The following is a 23,265-nucleotide window of genomic DNA, read 5'->3' on the forward strand; positions in this document are numbered from 1 at the left end:
ATCTTCTGGACGCAAACACAATATTTTCCTACCGCCGTCAGCCCAACTCACAGCCTGCTTTGTTTTGCCGCGGATCATCCTGGCGTATTGAGTTCTCCCTAATTACAGGCATTGTAGAAGCTTGAGGGTTTGTTGTATTCCTCCGTGTACTTCGGTTATGAAATCTTGCATAGCAGTCAGCCACGTAAGACTTGTTAGTGTACTTGCGAACGGTCACCCGGTTGTGATACACAGTCAACATCCAGCAACTAATCATGATCCATACCAGCCGAGGTGAAAAGACCCTGGCGCCTTCTGACCCGGGCTGGAAGCTTGCCTAGATTTTAGGTTGACAATAGCTGTTTAGAGCGGCCCACCCTTCTCAGGCATGTCTTCACGTGTTCGCACTCTAGGTACAGCATCATAAATGCTTCTTTTAGCTTAATCTTGTAGTTTGACCCTAAACAATTTCGAGCTTCTGCCTGGAAAGGCGCTCTTTTGGTCACCGGCCAATCGCGCCACAAGCCACATCAGCACAAGGGATGGACTGAGAAATTGCATGTAGTTCTCCCAGTCCCACCCTTCATCAACTGGCAGCTTGGAAGTAGCAAGCCGAAGTGTGGTGTTGGACTCGGTAAGTGGAACTGGTAACAGCAGAATCTATCAGGCCTTATAGCTTTCATGATCATGCCTATGTGCAACGTGCAGTCTTCAACCTACATCGCAAGTTAACCATATGGTCCAGGGCGTAAAAGGAACGTGGACTTTCCAGGTGAGCAGATACGCTGCAGGCAAGTTCACCCCAAATTGCCTGCCGAACATCCATCGTCACCCACCACTACGAAAACATCAAAACACATCAAAAAGAAGTCAAAAACATACAACACCAGGTATTCGCTGGTCGTCACCGACCCAACTACTAATCCGGCCCTCATTGGCTTATCTATGGGAGAGCGGACGGGATCCCGAGTTTTCCAATGGGTATGGTCGTATGTGGTAGGAGACGAAGCACAAGTTGACTATAGTTCACGATACCATAACAACCACACATCGTGACTTTTGCTAGGATTTGATGAGCGCTTTCTCTTGAGGTGTCATTATTTCGTTGATTCCATGTGTTAACCTATTTCTAAGATGCAGTTTGAATTCTCAGCTCAGAAGAGGTACTCTGCCTCGTCAGCTTAGACCGATCGTGACTTACACCACGTCTTTGAACAGTGTATGACGCCTGTTTCTGCCAGACTTTAGAAAGAGCCAGCCTAGAATAAAGGCTTTTCCGCTGACAAGTAAGCTCAGAAAAGTGAACTGTCTTGCGGGAATTACTTTTATTCATATCACCTCTTCCATGATGCCCGAGGTTATTAGAGAGTCCTGGATAATGGCCCGGGCAATGACCCGACAGATCATGGGCCTGGCTCACAAAAATCACGGAGAAATGAGTACGCTACTAACACATGGGCGGGAGGCGTTTCAGCGAATCGATAGTATGTGTTAGAATGCCGTGATGTGCGGGTTTGCAACGTAGCTGGTAAATCACCCAGATACTTGGCGTCTCGCGTGACTTACACTTGAACAGCCGCCGCGTGACCCCTGATCACACTAGGCAAGACACCAGACAAGCAGCGGTTGAGATGAGAACTAGCCAAATCTTCATTGTTTCCGCACAATATCAAGGCATGCTCCAGTCCATTGAATACTGCTTCAAGAAGAACCATTTCGAATCCTCCGGTTGCCGATATGACATTGTCTTCCCGGGGGCTTGAACCCCCCCATGCCCAGTGAACGATGTCACCTCAATGTCCGAGACGACGAAGCAGCAATCTCGTCGAACAACCGTCAAGTCATTCAAAATGTAAATGTTCGCAAATGAATCCCAAGCAATATCGAAACCCAACTCGGTAGCGGTCGTTCTACTCCTACCTAGTTCAACGTGCCCCCTCCCCCTCAAGGATGGAAGAGGCGTTTCCGTATACCGGCACTGCCCCTTGCTTCCCCGATCTGGTGCTGGTATGTGCTCAGATCTTGCAAGCTTCACTGGCACTGGGGTAGCATCTCATGATCTTAAAAAACCGGAATTCCGTCGTATGAAATCCTTGATGAGATGCATAGTCCGATTTTCGATAAGGGAAAAGATCAGCAAGCATCCATCTCCAAGGCTCCAACGTGGAAGAGTAAAACCCCACCTTGTCCCCGACATCAAGTTTCTGTACCGTGTCATGAACGTGTGCGTGGCTTCCTGAGCCCTGACGGGTCGGTAAAACTTGCAATGTTGCATTCGACGGATGATTTTCCACAATCGGTTCCATGAAAGGCCGATGGTCACTTGGCGGGTAGTACCACTATCTTAATCTTCGATGGACCCTGCATGGTGGTCCCGAGTGATGCGTCAATGAATGAGGCTTCACCATCGAAGGTCGGGATCAAGATAGTCTAATGGGCGCCACTGCGATTCTGAACAAATGACGAACTTCAAATGAGAATGTGGCAAGGCAACTAGCTTTGTCGTGATTGTTCGGACCAAGGCACCGCAGGAACTTGTTGGCAAATATACACATGACTGAGTCAAGAACGCCTGAGACGTTACAACGAATGGCATTGAATCGAGTCATTTCCATTTGAACCAAGTTGTGGTTTTCAAAATATCAACTGGTGGATGAATGTGCCATTTAAGCAACATGCTCGCGTCTTACACCGCGACACAACACACCTTTGCTTAGCGCCAACAAAACAGACGCCCGAAGCGCACAGGCAGTAAGCCCAACCCTCTCGTCAATTTTCTCGCAAAGACCAAAAAAAAAAAAAAAAAAGACACGGACGCCAGCCGGGACTGGATTTCTCAACACGGCCCCCCCCGGTCCCGCGGCTCTCCCGCGCCTGAACATTACCCCCCACTACACTGCGAACCCACATCCGTGCACGCCGCGCCATCATCATCGGCCGGCTAAGGGCAGCCCTATATGTGGCGGATCATTAAGACGAACCTCACCTACCTATCCGTACGAATGCCCGTATCTGTCGTTCCCTCCTGGAATAGCCGAGGATTGCACTTTGGGATCAGGTATTCAAGCCAAGCCGGTGCTGATTCGACACCGAACGAAGCGATAACGGCCCGCGGGCTTCATGCTGAACTAGCAGTATAGTAACAAGTTTGGCCTGCCCACCCCATTGATATCCTGGGACCTCTAATATTCATCCCATCATGGTTCCGCCTTCGTGCCACCCGCCGCCCGAGTTCATCTCTAGACGGACGTATTCGTATGTCCCTCGGTTCATTGGCTATCCATAGGAACCTGGTCACCGGTATTGTACGGATTAGGTACAGACAAACAAGCATTTGGGAAGCTACACCCCCTCTCAGTTCCGCCGTGCCCACGCCTGCGTGTCGTACGAATATCGTTTACCCCCTTACCTTACGTTCAACAAACAATACTGCAAATACCTCACTCGACCCCAAGCGCAAAGCAGAAAATGACCAAAGGCGAGACGGACACAGCCACGGGGGGGGAAGTCGATAGCTACAAGAACCGACCATCCCATTCATACCCAACTACCCATTCGTACATTCATGAACCAGGTAGTACCGCCAGGACCGGTCAGATTCCCTTTCAGGAAACCACGCCCATCAACCCCCCATTTTACACCCGGTCTGTCAGTTAGGTCACCCACGTCAAAACGCCTCAAAAGTCTCGAACATTGAAAATCCAAAACAAATGCCCACATTCCTCCCCACGCAGACGAAGTGACGAATGGAGATCCATCTGACAGGTCAAATGCAAGTTGGAGAGTAAAGACAAAACCGAACGAAACGAAGCTACGGACAATTAATTAGACTTGCGTCAAAGTCAGGGCTGGCGGGCCATTCTTTCGAAAAGTCTTGTAGTGCCTGATACGGAGTAGCTAGCATCCTGTCACGCCGCCGCCCTCCCCTCATCCGGGACGGAACACATGGAATGGAAGCGAAATACCTGCCATTGTTTCGGGTTGAATCAGAATCGGTACCTGTCCTGCGCAAAAAAAAAAAAAAAAAAACTAAAAAAAAAACTCTTGCCCCGCCCACGTTGTGTGTGTGCCTTCTACTGTTAGCTCCCTCCGCGTGCGCATTGCTCCCGGCAACAGTCTCTTTATTGCATCATTGCTTCCACGTTGAGAGAACGGCAAACCCAAAGAAGAACACAGCTAGCTTTTCCGTTCGCGAGTACCCAAGTGCAGATAGGTACTGATTCAACAAGAAACCGCTGAATCAACCAATGTCAACCAATGCGGTTGAGACGCCCACATACATGCACACTCACCCAGTCCCCCGGTTCCGAAACGCACTGTCCCCAACCTGATCCCCGCGCGCCCGCGCCCGCGCCCGCGCGAAAGAAGGAAAAAAAAGAAAAAAAGAACACCAAGCCAACAAAAACCAAATCAATCGTCCAATGATCCAATCTCATGTTCGCCCAGATATGAACTTGTTAAAATCTCGCGCTCATACCACTGACCAGGCTTAGGCTTGCGTCGGGAACGTGCACCTGACCTTGACCAGATCGGGGAAGGGGAAAAGCCAGGCACAAAGCCCACCCCCAACGTAACCAACAGTTGTGTGAAAAGAAGGGAGCGAAACTCTCTCATTACCGACGTTGGACGCAACCTCGAGGTCCGGGCACCCGGCACCGGGGGGGCATTGCCCGACGGGCGGAAGGGCGGCGGCGGCGGACGGGGCTCTCACCCGGCAGCTAGACCCCACCGGGCGAAAAGGGCGGGCCATGATTACCCATTACCACTGAGGGAAAAAAAGAAGACAGACGCCCAAGCCTCAGGGACCAAGGAAGAGAGGGAAAAAAAAAAGCCAAGATTCTCCACTCCTCATCTCCATCGCCGAGGGGATGCTAATCTCCCGCCCCGAGCTTAATCCAGCTTTGCTATACCATTGTCATCCCTTCTCAGCGTTAGAGTAGCTACTCCTCCACCCAACTCTCGAAGTTTGCCGCGCGCCGGTGTCGAACCCAGTTGCCTAGTAGCCTTGCACGCCTAGGCACCTAGGTAATGCAACGTCCGAAGCTGGTGAGTGACTTTTTCATCACACACACACTCTCTCTCTCTCTCTTCCTCTCCCATGGTCCTAGTCTTTGGCCATTTCCGGCCGGCAAGGGGGGGGGGGTGTCAAGCCACGAAATGGCGAGAGAGAGAGAGACACAGAGAGGAGGGGTAACAGAATAACTCGGTGCAGGGCGTCATCTAATTACCCTGGTTCCCGGCCCCCTTCCTAAATCACCCCTCTAGGCCTCCCACACCCCCAACGCGCAATAATCAAACAAGCGAGATAAGGTATCAATATCCAAGGGGTTGAAACACGTCTGTCCGTCTCTGCAAAAATGCGTCTTGTCTTGTTTTTTTTGTCTTTTCTGCAGGGTATCATGATACATGTAAGATTGCCCAAAAGAAGCCAGCCCTAGATTTCAAGAAGCCAACAAGAGTGAAGATATTGCCAAATTCCACCCTTCCATTTCGAGAAAACTTGTCCAAATCGAGAAGTTGAGAAAAATAAAATAACTCCAACCTGAGTCTTAATGCTCTCACCAACCCCCCTTGGTGAGTCTCACCTCGCAGGTGGATTTTGGCCGGCCGTTGATGATTTCACCACACCCGACAGCTATAGGTACACCCAAACAAAATATGTAGTGCTGACAGTACCATACACATCAAAACACCAGGTGTGGTAAGAAAGAGAAGCAGAAAATTTGAATCCATGATAAAACCCGAGGCTCGTCGGTTGTGGATGTACCCGCCCGCCTAAAAGAAGAGAAAGAATCGAAAGAAGTGAAGTAGTGCCGTGACCCGTGCATGCCTTTTGAAGAAGTGAAGAATGCGCGCCTCCAGTTCCAGAACATCTGGAAAGGCGTCAAGCTGCGAGGAGAAATCAATGCCTCTCTCTCTGTGAAATCGAAATCATCGACGGCAACCCCAAGCCGCCGTCGAATGCTCTCCCTGCCTTTACTGTCCCCGACGCTGTTTCCAGTTACGGGGGTTGAAAGGGCCGAGAGTCGTAGCCAAAGAATAATGTGGCGGGATGAATCCAATAGAAGCAAAAAATTCGGAAGAAAATGTCGTACTCATGCATCTCGTTTCGCGAAATTTCGCCGTGATGGCATGGCTGAAACAAGTCGTAAAATTGGCCCGAGCCAAATTGCAATCAGTGCTGCCTGTCGCATGGCTGCTGATCCTGCGACCCCACGCGTCCGTCTCGTCCATCCACCCCTCACAACGGGGATCGTCGTCGTTCCTCGCCCTGCCCTTGATAAGCCTCCGTTGGCGTCGGTCCGTACTGAGCTGCATGCGATGGCTCTTCGGACAACAGGGATGATACCGAATGTCCACCAATACTCCTCGGTGCCTGTTGCTGTTGCTGAGCAGATACCGAACTGGCGATACCGTATTCCGGGGCCGTGTTGAAGCTTGCGACTTGCGGAGACATGCCTCGAGGCGTCCCGAAACTCTCACCTCGGCCACGACCCGTCGGCCTATACGACGAAAGATCGCTGCGTTGTCGTGTATGACCCCGTCTTCGCCCCGGCGGGGGATTCTCAAGCGTTGATCCACCGTGGAAAGGAGGCGATCGCAAGCGTTGATGTTGACTTGGCGGTGGAGGGGCTGGCTGCGGGCCTGTGGCCTTGCGCTTGTTCCTAGGAGACTCCCCTAACGGCCACACCAGCCAAGGTTAGCCTAAAGCGACTCTCTCTTTCTTTTGGTTTTGCTGGACGCACCGGAGGGTGTCGCAGGCTGAGTAGAGCCACCTCCGGCTTGGGATGTCGGCGGGTGCCAGTGGTGAAAGTAGATGGAGGGGCTCGGCTGGGCCTCTTGTTGAGACTGCGCAGACTGCGCGGCTGCGTGCTGGTGGCTCTGCAGTGCCGACGGGCCTGGTGGTCCAGAATGGGGGACGTTCGTGTTGAGGCTGGGCAAATTGCTAGATCCGAGTGGCCGGGACACCGAGCCGGTTGAGGACAAAGTCGTTGCCCTTCCCCGCTGGGGAGAGCCTGGGTAGGCGGGGAATCCGTGAGGTCCGGGGGCGGAGCTCGGCGTCGAAGGAACGCCCGCATATTGACCATAGGGCTGGGACTGAGAATCGCGGCGATGCTCGGGTGACAGAGGACCTTGGGAAGGAAGCAGCTGAGGGTGCTGAGGCTGTCCCTGCTGGGCGAGGAACTGCTGTGCCCACTCCAGGGCGGCAGGAGGAACACCGCCTCCCATTCCAGCAAAGACAAGAGGAACAATGGGCGGGGGGATTCCGCCGCTCAGCGAGGTTCGCAGCATGTCGGCCTCGATGCGCCGTTGCTCTAGACGCAAAGTCTCTTGCCTCGTCTTCTCTTCCTCCTGTCTCCTGCGCTCTTCCTCGGTCTTTGCTGCCAACCAGCTCCTCATGGAATCCTCGGCGCCTTGCCACTGCGGCGGCGGACCGGGCAGCTGACCCATCAGATGGCCATGACTAGATTGAGCTTGGCCGATGGATTGGGGCGCGGGAGGAGGTGGCGGAGGAGGAGCCGAGCTTGGGTGAGGCGGCTGAGGCGGCAAAGTCATGGCCGCCGGGGGAGGCAGGCCACGATGATGTGCCGACATAGGCTGGCCAGCTGGACTGTGACTACGGGGAATGGACGGCAGCAGCTTGTGCGAAGGGTGGTCTTGGTAAGCCAAGGGAGGCGAGGGTCGAGATGTCGAGGGCGGAGTAGGTAGGTCATGGACGGACTTGTAGCCGTAGTGTGTTGGCTGCTTAACTGTGAGCATGGTCATGTATACTCATGTGCTCCAGGTGTTTTCAAAAGTTGTTGAAGGTGAAATCAGACAACATGGGTGGCTGATTTTGTTTCTGGGGTTTGATGTGTGTTTTTCGGGTGGTTGTTGATGTTGTTGTGTATGGAATCGTGTCGTGTCGAGTCAAGAAAGTGAAGCTCAAGCTCAAGCTGCTGGTGAAGAAGAAGAAGAAGGCAGCGAGCAGTAGTTGAAGAAAGCGAGACAAAGGGGAGTTTGAAGGAAGGTCAAGAAGTGGAAAAGTGAGGAAAAAAGCTGCTGGCTGGCCAGTCAAGATGGGTGGAAGGAAGACAGGTGAAGAAAGGTTGAAGAAGAAACCCGAGGCGAGAGGTGAGGTAAGGTAAGGTAAAATGTAGGAAAGAGCAAATTGAGGTATGGGGGGTGCAGGTGGTGGAAATAACCTTTTTACAGGCGCGAAGCTGGAAGGGCGGCCAGCTCCAAGTTGGGAAAGAGACTTGGGTTGGGACTGGAAGGGAAAGGGACAGACACCACAGACACCGCACACCACCGTTAGGTACGGAGTACGGAGTTACACGCCTGCGGCCCTGCCCTGGACACCTCTCTTTCCATTCTGCATTTCACGCCCGAGAGGGGGGTACGTATCTTTCTCAGACTCTGACGCAACAGCAACAGCGGCGGCGCCAGCACCAGCAGTAGTATACGTAGGCCACCAGCAGCTTCTACTACGTACCTATCCTTACGGAGTAGTCTGAGGTACGGAGTTACCTCACTTTCCTTTCCCAAAGGACGAGAGGGACCCAGAGACCCAGACCTAGACCCAGACCCAGACCTGGGCCCCAGGGCCTAGAGAGAGAATGAGAGGCAACTCCGTGCCCAGCTGGGACTAGTAAGGCACGGCAACTTGCAAGGAACAGAACTAGCTAGCAGCGATGCCGTTGCACGGAGTACGGATAGGTGGTGTACGAATACTGAGCATGGAAAGTGAAGAGGGAAAGGCGAGCCAAGGTCAAAGAAGGAAAGGTATCCCATACCGTGGCACGCGTGGGCTCTTTCGTCCTTTCGCCCTCCTCCCACTCGTCTCTCAGATACCTGACCTTACCTCATCACACTCACAGTCCTCTACTGTATCCATCCGTATCGGGATTCGTAGTACAAAGTACAAATCAAGGGCGGAACGGACGGTGATGAACCCAACTCCATGAACAGGCCCAGCCCCATTTAGGCACGGAGACGTTTTTAGTGCCAACGACGTAAGGCAAGATTGGGAAGGGCTGAGAGTGTCGTTCCTGGGTTGGCATAGCAAGCAAGGCTGGTCGATAGAGGAACAACCTCGCATCGTGGAGTACATGTACAGATACTCAACGCGGAATCACAGTCGAGGCCAACACACAACTTGATACTGATCCCCAACGTCCCTTTCCTCAACCTACCTACCTGTATCGTAGATCGCCGGAGCCTCGAAACCTCCATGGCAAGTTATGGTGCGAATCAAAGCGCCAGGTGCTGACGATGTGCCGATGCATCGCTGGAGCAGTAAGAGGAGCCGAGGCGCAACTGTGGGTATTGTAATATGTGGTTTCTGGGAGGAAGATGGATCATGGACATGGAGGGGGGGGGAAGGCAGGCAGGCAGGCATTGAACGGCCTGTGTTCTTTGGGAACCCGCGGGCCCACGAGCGGGAAGAGAGTGACGGGGGTGTGTCATGTAAAAGTACGGTGCGCAAATGTCTGTATATGGAAATCTGCAATGTGTGCGTGTGTGTGTGTGTGTGTGTAGGTTCCTCTCTACAAAGTAATACACCACCTCTGAGTCCTCCGTGTGTGCGTGTGTCCGTCTCCCTCTTTCGTTATTTCGCCATTTCCCTTTTCCATGGAACCCCGGCCGGGGGTGCAGGTGCGGATACTGATGCAGATGCAGATGCTGGATGGAGACGCGGGAAAGGAGATGAACCACTCCAGCAAGGCCCGACTGATTCGACGAGGCGTGCAGGATCATAGTGTGGAAGTCAGTCCAGGTCCATCCAAGGCCGTCGAGGAGATACTAGGTATTCGTACTCAGGAGACACTCAGGGAGTCTCCAGCTTTTCCTGGCAAATTTGAATCGCAAGCACCATCCACAAAGTAATATGTGCGAATAGTAAGAGAAAGCAAAGGACAGAGAGAGGCATAGGAGTCTAGGAGATGGCCCGGCCGTTTACGGATAGTTCAGGATAAGGCTCGGTGCGGAATGGATGGTGGTCAAGGTGCGTTGCCCGTGGTGGAGAATGACAGTGAGCCTGGTTTATTTCATTTACAACCAGCGCGTATCAGAAGAGATGACACATGGAGGGGGATGAGCACAGGGGGGTGCGCGTTGTTTGTGTCCAAGCCCAGCCCAGTCTAGTCCGCGGTCCCAACCCATAGATCAAGTGGCGCGAGGGGGTGTCTGCACGCCCATGCCCACCCACATGGACTCCTCCCACTCCCAAAAACCCAGCAAGGGCAAAGAGGGGGGTGTTAACCAGGGAACTGTGGCGAAGGCGGCTAGTCAGTATTGGGCCAAGATGGAGAAATCCCACACCGGCGTAGAATCAGACTTCAAGATGAACTGACGGCCACTGGAGGCGAACGAGGAATGAGGAATGAAGAACGAGGGATGTGGGATGTGGATGTGGATGTGGGTGTGCTGTCTGTGGATGCTAGATGCTGGAGGGCCAGGATGCCGGATGATGGGTGCTGCAGCAAAGACAGTTGGAAATCGGAAGTTGGGGGCGAGAAGTGATGTAAGAAATCTACCGATCCATCTCCCAGAACCAGAAAAGGCTGCATGGTGGTTGGGCTGGGAGTCGCTATTGTCATTGTCAAGGACGGCGACGTCTTCGGATCGGCTTTTGCCTTTTCCCAGTCAATATGCTGCTGTTGTATCCATGCTTCCTGTGCCAGTATCGGTGCGGCTTTCGTGCTACAGTCAGCTTGAAGTAGAAGCATCAACCCATCCACCACCACAACTCTACTGTACCGTGACCCAACACCTATGGCTTGTGTATCCATGACCCGTAACCGTGTACCTACAGTATCTGTACTAGGTTATAATACGAGCTAAAGAGCAAGAGCGGGGTCTTGGACTGCGGTATCAGTACTCCGTAGAAGCGAGACGAGAACAGGAGGAGACCAGTATTCGGTGGCAAGGCGCAAGCCACCCTCACTGACAGGATACGCACAACACGCAAGACAATGCGTGAGCAGCGCTGCGTATGACCGTCAAAGGGGGGCTGGCAAGCTGGCTGAAGTGAGGGTAGTGCAGGACAAGTCGGGACGTGAGAATGTCGGACCTTGGCCCTGATATCCATGTCCATTTGCTGGACGTTGACGTTGCCAACGCCGATGAGGTTGCTGCAACTATTCCCTCCTCCATCTGCGCAAGGTGTTTCTTGCTTGCATCGCACACAGTCATCTTTGTCCCCTGGTCCGTCGAGAATTCTCCGCGCCCTCAAGCTTGGCATGCAGCTTTGTGACCTGATTATGTATAGAGACTCCGCCAGGAGCTGCCGTCGGTGGGTAAGCATTGTAGCTTCGCCTAGCTTCCCAAAGTGGGTAGGTGATTGAGGGGGTGTCGTCGTCGGGAAACTGTGTTCGCGTGCGCGTGCCGCCGTGTTCTATGTGAATGCAGTTCAACATCCGTAGCCAGCAGGGGTAGCCTGGTACGCATCTTTGAGGCAGTAGACAAATGCAGAAGTGTGTGAGCAGCAGAGTTCGACCAGAGGCGCAGGGTCGATCCTGATGATTAGTTGACGACACCATCACCTGGAGACAGATTGAGAGAAAGAGGAGAAGCAGCAAAAGCATGGGAAAATAGATAGAGACAGCACGATTGATAACAAGGAAATCGGGGATAGTGTATGTTCTCAAAGCTTGATATCAACCGCCTTTGCCTTGGCCCGTAGGTACTCAAAGGCTCAGGTTGACTCTGCAAACTGATTTCTGACTTTTGGATTCCCAAGCTCGATACGTACACTGACGAGATGGAGCTGGGCGGGGTTATGGCCGCAGAACGGCTGAGAAGGCGAATTCGCTCGCAAAGCTATCTGTTCAGAACGGCTGATTGGACGTTCTCGCTGCAGACGCGAATGGGACGTGATGCAGTCTCGTGCTGAAGCAGGCAAGAACAAGGATACGTCTCCTGGCCGTGCTGATGTTTTACCTAGCCCCTCTTGTCTCGTCTGGTAATTTACTGGTGCGTGTCCGTACATGAAAGCCGCCTCGTGGAGGAACTATAATGCGTTTCGAGGTTCTCCAGATGATATGTACGATTCCCTAAGCTTCTCTTGTCTTCACTTAGCAACTGCTCACAGACCTCGTCCACTGGTTATCGGACTAGATAGTATTGTTGGATTCAACAAGCTCGGCCAAGTATACGTACCTAGACTACTGGAAGCGAGTTAAGTGATGGATGGGATGTCAAGCCCAAGAGTCAGGTCTTGAGTTCGGCGTGGAGCGCTTACTCCAACACTTGCCTTTCCGCGTCTGCCTCATACAATCATCATCCTTGACCGTGGCAGTAAAGATTTTGGCCCAAGGAAAACAATGAGGTAGGTATTGGTACTGTAGCCTTGAGTAGACAGACTCGAGCTCTGCAGCAGCGCAACAAGTTGGGGTGGGGTTCAAAAGAGGCCAGCCACAGTTGTTGATGGTTCAGGAATCAGCGGAGAGCTGGAGAAGAGGGTGTGAAGGTGCCATCAGGGGGGGGTGTGTGTTTTTTTTTTTTTTTTTTTTTTAACGAGGTATAAAAAAACGGGCTGTCGTTGTTGGTGTAAGGGGAGGCCACCAAGACCAAGGGAACGAAGAAGCTGGGAATGGGTGTTCGTAGTTGGCAGTACTCGAGTCTCAAGGGCTCAAGGGGCAGGCGGCGTGTGCGTCCGAAGGATTCTGGATGCTCGGGAGATACCTGGACACGTTACATCGGTACGTACCCAGGGCTGTGCGCCATCTCTCTCCTGCCATAGCTTACATAGCAGTTTACCTGCCGTGCTTACCTTGAGGTATCTTGCCGCGAATGTGCAAGTGCATTGGGGTAAACCCGTAAAAAATTGCCTTGTAGATCTTGAATGAGAAAGAATGGCCCAAGTAAAGAAATTCCGTGTAGTGAAAGGTAGCCATAGGATGATGAGCAATTGCTTGTGAAATCAGCATTGGGCCACATGTTTGTCTGAGGTTGATTTTCAACCAACCTGTCAGCTGAACAGAATACTAGGCGTTCCGTACCGTAAGCTTATGAGATGAGCCAATGTCATTGTTTGTAGGCATTCGAAGATACGGTCATGTCCATGTATGGTAGATCATCTAGTTCGGCTAGCCGTGTGACGATTGTAACGCGTAAGGGTGCGGTCAGCCATAGAAGTCGAGCTGATGTAGAGATAGCGTCCAGCAAGCAAGCCACTTTGTGTTGAGTACGTCCTCTCAATCAGGCAATTTGCCGGCACAATACTCCAGATTCCAGGGGTGTGGCTGATGACCGAGTATTCAGTCAAGACAAAGGCGAGACCCGATGCAGAAATCGACAAACCATGTCTTTCAGTGGGCGCTTCCGGAAACCTATCGATGGAGGTCGATTTCGAGAGCCAGACTCTTCCTCTGCCGGATAAGGTGTCATGGAGAGACCCCAACTTTGAGAAGATTCTCCCCTTCATCCAGGGTCTAGCTTGGTGGTGGCAGGAAGCCTGCCTGGCTCAACGGCGCCTGGTCGCAGCTGTTTGATGCAGTTCTTGTCTCGTCTGCCGCCCGCCGGCGCTCATCTCATCCTCGGTAGTCTGCGGCAGGCAAGGAAGCGTCTCCTCCTCCACCTCTGTGCAGCATTGCCTCAATGAAGCCAGGCGCGTCTTGCTACATGGCTTTGAAAGGGGGCACGGTGCCGGGGGTGGGCAAGTCCGCCATCGCATTGTCTACATCCAAAGGAGGCAGAAGACGTATGTGCGTACGGATAGGTAGTCGTGGCTAAGTAGTTTTGACGCTGGTTCGGCTCCGACAGGAAACTGGCCGGAAAGGGAATGGTGGTCGAAAGCATCGAGAACCGAGAGGAGATTGCAAGCGTTCTGAGCGCGGTCCACAATAGCAACTGTGCGCAGATGAAGCCAAAGTTATCAACCGAGACTGCCCAACGGCCAACGCATCGTGATTGGGGAACGTCCGGCTAGGCAGCGAGATGATGAGCCGCAGTCTGCGCCTTGTTGAATATGTGCGGTGGGAGTGCCATTCTGACTACCAGAGTAGGCTGATAGCTCAGCTCACCCCGTTCTCAGAACTGTAGTCGGTGATGGCGAGATTGAAGCGAGCTTAGCGTCGTGCAGCCGTCCTTTCAGTCCTGCCGCTCAAGCGAGGTGAACTCGGCGCCAAGAAGATGCGGCATCGGTCTCGTAGAAGCCTATCGTGGAGTTCGATGTGGAAGAAGAGGTGATAGGTGGTCGAATTGAAGTTATTGCATTTCATTCGATTCCGTTCTGCGCACTATCAAAATGAGATGGACAATTCGATATGATGTTTGCGAGAGGAGGCAGCAGCGTCAACTGTCGATCTCATGAGCGAACACCCGTCTCCGGAAGCTATCCTGGGCTTGAGCGATGTGATTTGTTCACCAAGAGACACCTTGAAAGGTCGTTGCTAGCTGTCATCCTGACAACCACATGTGGATTTGTCGATCAGCACCGCCAAAGAGGTGACGCCGACAGGCCCATCCCGGAATTCCAGGCTAATTGCGCAAGCTGCTTCAACTCAACTCACTACATAAGTTCAGACTTCAGAGGCGAAAGAGTTTCCGTCTTGTGATTGGATGCTTCTTCCAGCCAACGGCGGCGCAGTTGCCAGAATAGGATCTGAACTTTTTTTCTGAAGTAGGTATCTCGTTACGCAGCATGGAGGGAGGCGGTGGCGGCCAAGTTTTCGGAGCATTCCTACATGTAGGAGCACGCGGTACTCTGTGACTTTCAACATCATGGCCTATGCTCAGTTGTACGGAAAAGCTCGTTCGACTGTGGCTGGCTTCCATTGCCGTAAAAATAGCCTTTCACGTTGCACTGTGTATGAATGAGGACGTTCCCGCCATGAGCGTTACACCGTTTTGGTGGACTTGACACGAGGATCAGGTAATGATGAGTCGCTATGCACAGGGGCTGAAGGCAGACAAGAAACACGAAAAGAGTTGGCTCTGTTGAAAATGGCCGTTACGTTGTGGTTATGTTGACTTTTGTCTTTCCGGTGGTGGTGGTGGTGGTAATCCTTTTGGTGTTGGTGTTGGGTTGGTGTCTTTGGAGTCTGGGCTAGGGGACTGGGCTAGACCGAAATCCGGAATCCAGATTCTCGACTTTGGACCCAGCAAATCTCTTTGCACTTGCAAATGCGATGGCGCCCGGACGATCCCAGATCGCCTTCCATCGAATGTTGACCAATCAACAAGGGCGGGACTTTCCCCTCTGAGAAGTTTGTGGCAGGAGCGGTCCCGTCCCTCGATTGGCTCTAGGCTTCTTTTGGATTGCGATGGAGCTCAATCTGCATGACCGTGCAGCATGCAGCGATACGTACCCTACGGAGTACAAAGCACCCCCGCATGGGTGTGAGAACAGCAGGGGCCCATGCGTGGATGTATCCCGCGTGCCCGCTCCTTCTTCACAACCACGACGTTTCCTGGAAGCTCCACCCCTGCTCACCCACCCAGTCGGAATGAGCTCCCAAGGAAAGACATTGGGCAGCTAATAAGGTGCGGAGCTACAAGGCAGGAGAACCCTTGTCGTGGCTGTAAATCTGAAACACGGTGACGAGGAAACAGGGGTCATCCTCTTTATCCACGTTGACCACCACTGCCTACGAATACGCAGTCACGGAGTACAGTCACCACCTACCACTGCTCTTGCTCTGACCACTACCACTACCACCACCACTAAGCAGGAGCGGAAAAAGGGAGGATGCTCGAAAAAGAGAACAAAATCAAAATTGACGCTCAATTCCGTAAGTGATGCAGTCAAAACAGATATCACTTACCGCTGATGGTAGCAACTCCAAGAACGTTTCCCAGAATTGCACAAGGCACTCAGACTCGGCAAGACCACCTCGGCAGCCGTGACCTGGAACCCTTTCCGCTTCCTCGAGCTTCTATCTCATTACACCTAACCAACCTAATTACGACCCTCACCCAACCTCTTCCAGTTGTCCAAGCATCCTGCAAAACATCTACCCACTAATAATCAAACCTACATCTTTGTTGCCAGGGTCGCTGTCTGTTACGGACGTACGCAGTTATTGAGTTATGCCACTCAGACGGAGGCACCGTCAACGCCCACAACCGCCCTCTATTGCTGTAAATGGCCTCGAACGACCTTGACTCGACGTGACGGACAAGTGCCACATTGCCACAGTCTATAGCCTACCGACACTTCTTCTTTCTCTTGTCCGAGGCCAGGCCAGAATGAAGCTCTTCAGGACGTGCATGACAAGCTTCGGGCAACGCCACGGATCTCAACACTAATCATGCGGCTCTGGGGCACTTGGCTTCAACTTTGGGCTTGTGGCTCGATCCAACAATTCGGCTCCAACTATATCACCAGCTCAGTTGCGCTACATATGGACAGGAGTGCACTCTGCGCCCGACGCTACTTTAGCCACCATCACTTGGAGGTCCATCCTTTCGCCTATTCCGGCCACGACAAAGCCAAGTTCTCGATGGTGCATTTGCAATTCCGCCAGAAGCGGCATCGTGGCTTCCGCAAGATGGTTTCTCAACCTTATCCGGGACTTGGGCGGCGGTCTTGCACGTCTACCTCTTCCACGACGGAACATCGAGGCATGGTCGTTGCCCTCCATCCTCAGGGCCGGACAACGCCACATCCCTGACCGTTCAATTTATCCGCCCGCTGCAGGAATCCCCAAATCACAATCTCCTCAATGCCGTCAGCCCTGGACCCGTCAGACCCCGCCAAGCCAGTCCTGGGCACACCCACACGTCCTCAGCCTTCCACCGTCCAATTTGGTGGCGGTTTCACCTCACCTATCTAAGGTGCCGACGAGGGAGTTAGCACTCTGGAGTCTGGGAGGTTCTCTTCCTGATGTGGAAGTAGGCACTACCAAGCACTAGTATACTACCATGGAGTGCTGAATTCAAAAACTGCCATGCTGTGCATCGACAGCCTGACATCACATGCTTGCGAAAGGGCACGAAAGAACTCTAGATTTCTCCTTTGATCGAAACGGAAGAACTGTTGGTCACCGCTTCCAAGAGACCTGCTCAGTTACCACCACCCAAGAACACAACTACAGACTTGGCTTCAACGATTTTGGATTCTCGGACTTCCGAGGAGAATTGCACGGTAAACTGTCTGCCCGCTACGGCAAGCGCATGTTCCGCTTGACGAACCAAGCATCTAATTCGGCATGTGACGATTCGCAACGTAGGAAAGCTCCTTTGCAATCCGTGTCGATGCTCATCAACTAGACATGCATAGCGCATTCCTCAGCTGCAACCCTCAATCTGCTTGGCTTTGCCTAGCCGAAGACATTGTCTAGAAATTTGTGAGTATGCCTACGGATACACTACAGGTCCTGCAGCCTGCGGGGTCTAGCAATGCTTGTCAGGTTCAAGGCAGGGGCCTGACCCAGCTCAATTCCCGCCGTCAAGACTGGCCTGGCATCGGCCTCGTCTCCTCTAGCGATTTCAGTACCTCGACCTCGGTGTGGTCGTACCGAACAGGCATTTTCTGTAAAGAAACAGCTCGGATGATGGCCAGCTCAAGGTAGCTAATGTTCAAGCTAGCTCGGCACACTTGGCAGAAAAAAGGCACGATCGTCAAAGTTGGGCCAGCCATATGTGGCACGCATGTGCTTTGCATGCGTTCCGCGGCGCATGCTGCTCGTGCTCTTGCTACGCTGATCCTCCACGAAGCTTGCCCTAAAGATCTGCGTGGGAGAGAGGGAAGGGGCCGGGTTATCGGCGGAACGCGATCGATGGGCTAGGGAGGAGGAGACGGGGACGAATAAAGAGCATCAACCAGCCGTGCCAGCCCCACGAGCGACACCGCGATACTGACACCCACACCGTTCGAGTCTCGACTGCCATCGCTACGCGCCAAGTCCCGCTCCTTCGGCTCGTTGGAGCTCGCGCAACTGTCCTACATGCCTAAAATGATCTGTTGACCGAGCTGATCTGCGATGAGGCTGCATGAAGATCCTTGGACAACGTGATTAGCGAAGTGGAAGAGTAACGCTCAACCAAGCTCAAATTTCGGAAAGGCGGCCTTTTCAGCGCAGCCTACGGATAGACATGAGAAAAGAAGACACATCTGTGTGATGATCATCACACGGGAGTCTTGCTCTAATTCTTCTCATTCGAAGACTCTATTTGTGGCCCACGAAAACATCGTTGTCTTCACGACCCTCGCGACTCTCGACCGCAGTCTCGAGCCACTTGTTCTGCGAGCTTTGCGCCAAATTCGATCCTTAATCAGAGAGAGGCTGGGTTGAATTATGCAAGCAGCTAAAAGCTTTGCTGCTACGAGCGGCGCGCGGGACTAGTTTCTCTGGCCTGTAACATTCTCGTGCCAAAATCATGGTTCCACAAGCACGTTTGCCCGTCAAGGGGCGCATCAGCGGACTAGCCTGGAGACGTGCGTGATTGATAGATGTCGCCCCAAGCCAACAACGACACGGGACGCTATTCCAGTGTTTCTGAGACACGATCGTCTCTCTCTCTCTCATGAGATGGCCCTGGGTGTCTCGCAGGCGACTGCAGACCAAGTTCTGGCAGACTGGTGACTGCCCTTCTGTGCGAACTCGAGCTTCGTGTGCTACTGTCGTTGCCTCGCAGGGCTCTGGCCACCTGTTCCCGAGTCGACGCTAACTCATGGAGAATTCCGGGTCATCGAGGCACTGGAACTACGGAATACTTCTTCGTCATCTCCTGTGTGAAGAACCATGGCTGACCTGCTCGTGGATTACAGAGAGATTGGAGGGCAAAGCGTCGCCAGGTTTTCCCTTCCGACCCCTCTTCCGTTCTCCAGAACGCCAATGTGGACGGGGACAAGGATACTCTCAGCCGGCTCTCTGCTACTTTGTTGATTGGATCGAAGTTTCGATGATAGAGGTGAAGCTCGACTGATTGCGGCACTGGGCTCGCTAGCTTTTGTCACAAGTTTATTAGGTGGGGAAAGTCAATCCGCCTGCCCTCTCATCCAAGCCATCTCATTCATCTCGTCTCATCTCTTTCTGCTTGAGTCGACGATGATGCTAGGAAATGGCCTGTGACGCTCTGGCCGATTTGGGACCCTGTCCTCTCGAGTATCCCTACCGTTCCATTTCGAGACGACTAGAAACTCGAAGCATAAGGTCGTCGTCCGAAATGCTCTTCGACGATGCTCATAAGGCTTGCGTCGAAGATAAATGAGGGTAGCGAGGGATACTACCCTGCCACGCCTCGGATCCTCGGAAAAGGAGATTGTCCCGCACGTCATGGTAATTCCCTGTTCCCACCGTCTCCTACCAGGCGTGCCAGGGGAGCTGGGCCAGTGTCCATAGACAGGTCCAGGCCAGACTCGACAGAGCTCACCTAAACGTACGGATACAGAGTACGAAGTACTCCGTACGGATACAAGAACCTCATCCTGTCGTGAAGTGGGGGATGCACAAGCAAGGAGAGGACGTGCAAGTGTTCCTGGCAGATGCGGGCTGGACGGCAAGATGGTCGCATCCAATTTGCAAGGCGCAACACCTTGTTTCTCTCTCTTTTTTAGGCCTCGTAGGTTTCATCTCATCTACAACGGAGAACTCAGCACACATCGGCCGACTATGCGAGGGCATTTGCTGAAGCATGTCAGCGCTCGCTTGTCAGATTAGGCCAAGATCCTGACTGAGTCTAGAGTTCCCAGCACGTCATTCACACGAGTCTATCCCGTTTTGCGATGGACGTCCCAAGGGCAGTGTGCAGGGAGGGCGGCCATTGTGAGGAGTTTGAGTTCGGCCAGACACAAGTCCAGGGCATCAGCGCCCTACCGAGACAACGGCAGGGCTAGTCAATGCCACTTGGCCATGCGGACGTTCCCCGGCGAGACGAGGCCTTTTGTCCTTTCCAGCTAGCGTCCCGATATGGAAATGATCTTTGAGGGGTTGCATCTCAAAAGCTCACTGTGGCCAAACCCGTTTTTCAACATGCCAACCTCCATAGTCCCCCCCCCCAAATCCACGGATACTACATCCGGCGAGTCACTGCGGGAAATAACAACAGGCCAACCGCTAACCGGCCAGGAAGCCGGGACTGGCACCGAGTGCCTAGAGGCATGGTGTGCCCCTAATCCCGCAATGCGTTTTCTCGCCATGTTCTTGGGCAGTCGAATCCCTACCCATGCCCACTGTTGTACCTGAGAGGATGAGGCTTGAGGCTTGAGTTGAAGCCCATCCGCATCGGAGGTTTAACCTCCAAAGGCGAAACAATGTTTGCCTCCCGTCTCACCGGCTCGCGTCTGCCGTGCACGCCGTGTCCGCCGGGGGAGGTTCCTTACCATTCCCCACCTGTGAAGAGAAAAACAGACGATGATGTTACGCGGATAAAGGGGTGGGGGGCCGCAGGCACGGGGACGGAGTCAGCAGGACGCATCGCGGAAGAGGGGAAGGGTGAACGGCGACGCGAGGACTGGACGGGCGGAGAATGGCGAGGCAGACACCACTTCTAATTCTGCCAGTGCCCCCCCCCTACAGCCGAGGGAGATTGAAGCCGCGCTGGGCAAGCGGAGAGGCGGAAATCATCACAATTACAGTAAGCAGAGAAGAACCCAAGCAGGGTACGGTCACCGGTGCTGCCCTTGAGTCTTGAAACGGTAATCAGGCGTGTCTCTCTCCAGAAAGCCTTCCCGCCCTTTTCGCCCTGGCCTTTCCCTTTTCCCCACCACCAGGGAGATGAGAAATAAAGCGGTTCTCGCTGGACCGCGGGGCGAGCTTGGCATTAAGCAGAAGGAAAGGAAGCAAGCCCAGAAGGAGCTCTAGAAGGAAAAGCAAAACTCTCATCCACCAAAGGGTATTTCCTAGGGTTCGGTCTCTTCGCCATTGCTGGATATTTTGCTCCATCCGGCTTTCCCTCCCTTCATGAGTCGAACCCTCTTCATACTTTCGGCATTTCCTCACCTCGGCGTGGGCATCCACATTGGAGGCAGGGCTCGTGGTCTTGGAGGCTAGGAGCAGGGACTCAGGATGTCTAAGTTGAGCGTCGTGTTCCCAACGCTCCGACGACTTTGACAAAAGTTGTCTCGAAATATTCGGCGTGGCAGGCTGATGTTCTGCCCACCAACCCCGCAGCTCATCTGTCTTGTAATTCATCCCCCCTCGGTACTGTTGTTGCCCGCCCCTCCTTCGTCTTTAATCTCAAAATGGAGATTCAGAGTTTGAACTCTGAAAGTTGAGATGAATGGGAAATGTCCATCAAGAAATCACCATCGAGGAGAGATCATGCCTGCTTGGCTATCAATCAAGTATGGACGACGATGGGCTCAGCGGGAATAAGAAGAAGAAGAGCTTTGATAAGCTCGCAGAGACGTGAGGGGGTGTGAACTCTGCTGGTCTAAACATGGGATGATCCTGTGATCTGAGCTGCTGCATTAATAACGTGGACCAGAAGAACCTTTTGTTTTACCGCCTCTTGGTTTCTTTCGCCCATCTTGGGTGTAAGGACATTGCTTGATTCGGAACAGTAGGGTTTGTGATGAACATGGGACGAAAACTGTCTGCTCAACCTGTTTTCCCAGTCCGATCACATTTCCTGTTCGACTATGGAAATCTAGTGCGAGTTTAGACTACGTTGCCTTTTCATTTGACTGGCCATTGTCTAAATTGAATGGAGCTCCCCCCTCTATCTCAGGTCTCCGTCACCGAGTGGGATGATGCCTCTGCCTGGAATGTGCGTTTCATGGGGGATTTGTATTTGCTTTCTGGAAGTTTGGAAACTAAAGCATACGGAAACGGGCGGGCACGACGAATCAGGCAAGAGGCAGAGCAAAGAGGAAAATCCGAAATGAGGGAGAAAAAAAAACAAAAGTTTCATCATCGAATCTCCAGCCCAGCCACACAACGGCGAGGCAGATTTTCTCCCTTGGTTCTTGCAAAATGTGCATCCCATTTCGGGTTTCCAACACCTGAGAGAGGAAGGGGAGATAGGGAAAGGGAAAGAAGAGCGAAGCTCCACTCTGAGCATTCATCTTTTACCTTGCGGCGGCTTCGTTGCCGCAATTCGGATTACGAGTAAGTCTGTTTTTTTTTGGGCCCAAGTTGGTCAGTGATGGATTCTGGCGTAATCTCTTTTTTCTCTCTCTGCGTGTCCGTATCTCTTCCCTTTTCGCGTTGCGTGTGATATTATCCCCATCAGTGGGAACAGTCTCATTCTTCCATTCCCTTCTACTACATGAATTCTCCGAAGCTTCTCTCTTTCGGACAAGACGTGAAACCATGGCGGGGTGACAGGTATTGTTGACCCTTCTCACCAAAGGAAAATGAGGCCATTTTGCGAGTCGTTCTTGTTAAAGCTGATGACGATGAACATTTTTCTTCATCTATGATAAACCCTCTTTATTTCTTTCGCATTTCCTACTCCGTATTGTGGCCCCCATCCCATCTAATTGAGCTTTTTCCTCACGCCCACACGCACACGCCCCCCTTCCCCAATCACTCCCTCATCATCCACATCCACACACACACAGGCACAAGGCTAATCTGGAGTTCCGAGGGGCCGAAACCCTGGTGATTCAATTTAGATATCCTTGTCGAGCTGGTGAGAATCAAAATGCGGTGATACACAAGTCACGAGTGCCTTGCCTGTCGTGCCTGTTCAGGGTTCTTGTTCCCTGGGCTGAATGCTGAATGCAAGTTCGGATCGGGCGAGGGGGAGTATATTAGATTCACGAAATGGTCCTCACGAGATCCCAAATGTGGACTTAATCAGGCATCCCAGGAAACAAAGAACGAAAGAAGAGGCCAACATGCCGGGGCGCGGTTCCACCTCTAGGTCCCCATCCCATCCCATCCCACCCCTCCTTCGTGTTTCCTTCCATTTGGAGATTTCCAAAATGGCCCCCAAAAAGAGTTGCACCCTTCGCCCTTGGTCCCCCCCGCTGGCCTTCCCGGCAGAGGGTGACGAGCATGAATGAGATGAACTATATCGTCCTCTCACCGCCGGCCGGCCGGCAGGTCAACCGTCTCTCTCCAGATTTGCATCTAATTTGAAGGGCCGTGGCCGCCCGTGTAAGTAAGATGAGAGGTCGGCGATGAACGGCGGTGGGAGTTGTGGGCGAGGGAACAAGGCGCAGGAAACGCGTAGACCCTGGTTCCCCTTGTTGCCTTTTCCCCAGTCTCTTTGCCGTGGCAGTGCCTCTTTCGTAGATGAATAACACGAAGTCATGAATAGAAACCTGTGAAAGGTACTCCGTAAGGTAGGACGATGATCACGTCATGGTAGGAGAATGGTCAAAGTAAGGGATGCCGTACTCGGCCTCTCCCCCCTTCTCGAGCTGTTCTGCATTCTCTCCTTGATCGAGTTTATTGAACAAAA

General features: G+C 52.8%; 5 protein-coding genes across 5 annotated transcripts; 3 read left to right on the forward strand and 2 right to left on the reverse strand.

Moving 5' to 3' along the window:
- Positions 1-605: 605 nt before the first annotated feature.
- BDP55DRAFT_756722 (uncharacterized protein) lies at positions 606-1,035 on the forward strand. Its single transcript, XM_060580766.1, has one exon. The coding sequence runs from the start codon at positions 716-718 to the stop codon at positions 977-979; it is 264 nt and encodes an 87-aa protein (XP_060424085.1). The 5' UTR covers positions 606-715; the 3' UTR covers positions 980-1,035.
- Positions 1,036-6,220: 5,185 nt separating this feature from the next.
- BDP55DRAFT_697780 (uncharacterized protein) lies at positions 6,221-7,746 on the reverse strand (the record flags this gene model as incomplete). The annotated part of the gene is made up of 2 exons (XM_060577718.1): positions 6,221-6,596; positions 6,695-7,746. 2 exons carry the CDS (start codon positions 7,744-7,746, stop codon positions 6,221-6,223), a joined length of 1,428 nt encoding a protein of 475 aa, XP_060424086.1.
- A 3,209-nt stretch (positions 7,747-10,955) lies between these two features.
- On the forward strand, positions 10,956-11,340 carry BDP55DRAFT_680126 (uncharacterized protein). Its single transcript, XM_060576093.1, has one exon. The coding sequence runs from the start codon at positions 11,052-11,054 to the stop codon at positions 11,307-11,309; it is 258 nt and encodes an 85-aa protein (XP_060424087.1). The 5' UTR covers positions 10,956-11,051; the 3' UTR covers positions 11,310-11,340.
- A 1,104-nt stretch (positions 11,341-12,444) lies between these two features.
- Positions 12,445-13,076, forward strand: BDP55DRAFT_719983 (uncharacterized protein; the record flags this gene model as incomplete). Its single annotated transcript, XM_060578453.1, has 2 exons — positions 12,445-12,665; positions 12,719-13,076. Coding segments are annotated over 2 exons (281 nt in total), but the record flags the coding sequence as incomplete, so codon positions are not given.
- A 4,191-nt stretch (positions 13,077-17,267) lies between these two features.
- BDP55DRAFT_362685 (uncharacterized protein) lies at positions 17,268-17,678 on the reverse strand. Its single transcript, XM_060567051.1, has one exon. The coding sequence runs from the start codon at positions 17,570-17,572 to the stop codon at positions 17,357-17,359; it is 216 nt and encodes a 71-aa protein (XP_060424089.1). The 5' UTR covers positions 17,573-17,678; the 3' UTR covers positions 17,268-17,356.
- Positions 17,679-23,265: the final 5,587 nt, after the last annotated feature.

The sequence above is a fragment of the Colletotrichum godetiae genome, assembly GCF_030913485.1.
Source record: "Colletotrichum godetiae strain CBS 193.32 chromosome Unknown BDP55scaffold_62, whole genome shotgun sequence".
NCBI lineage: Eukaryota > Fungi > Ascomycota > Sordariomycetes > Glomerellales > Glomerellaceae > Colletotrichum > Colletotrichum godetiae.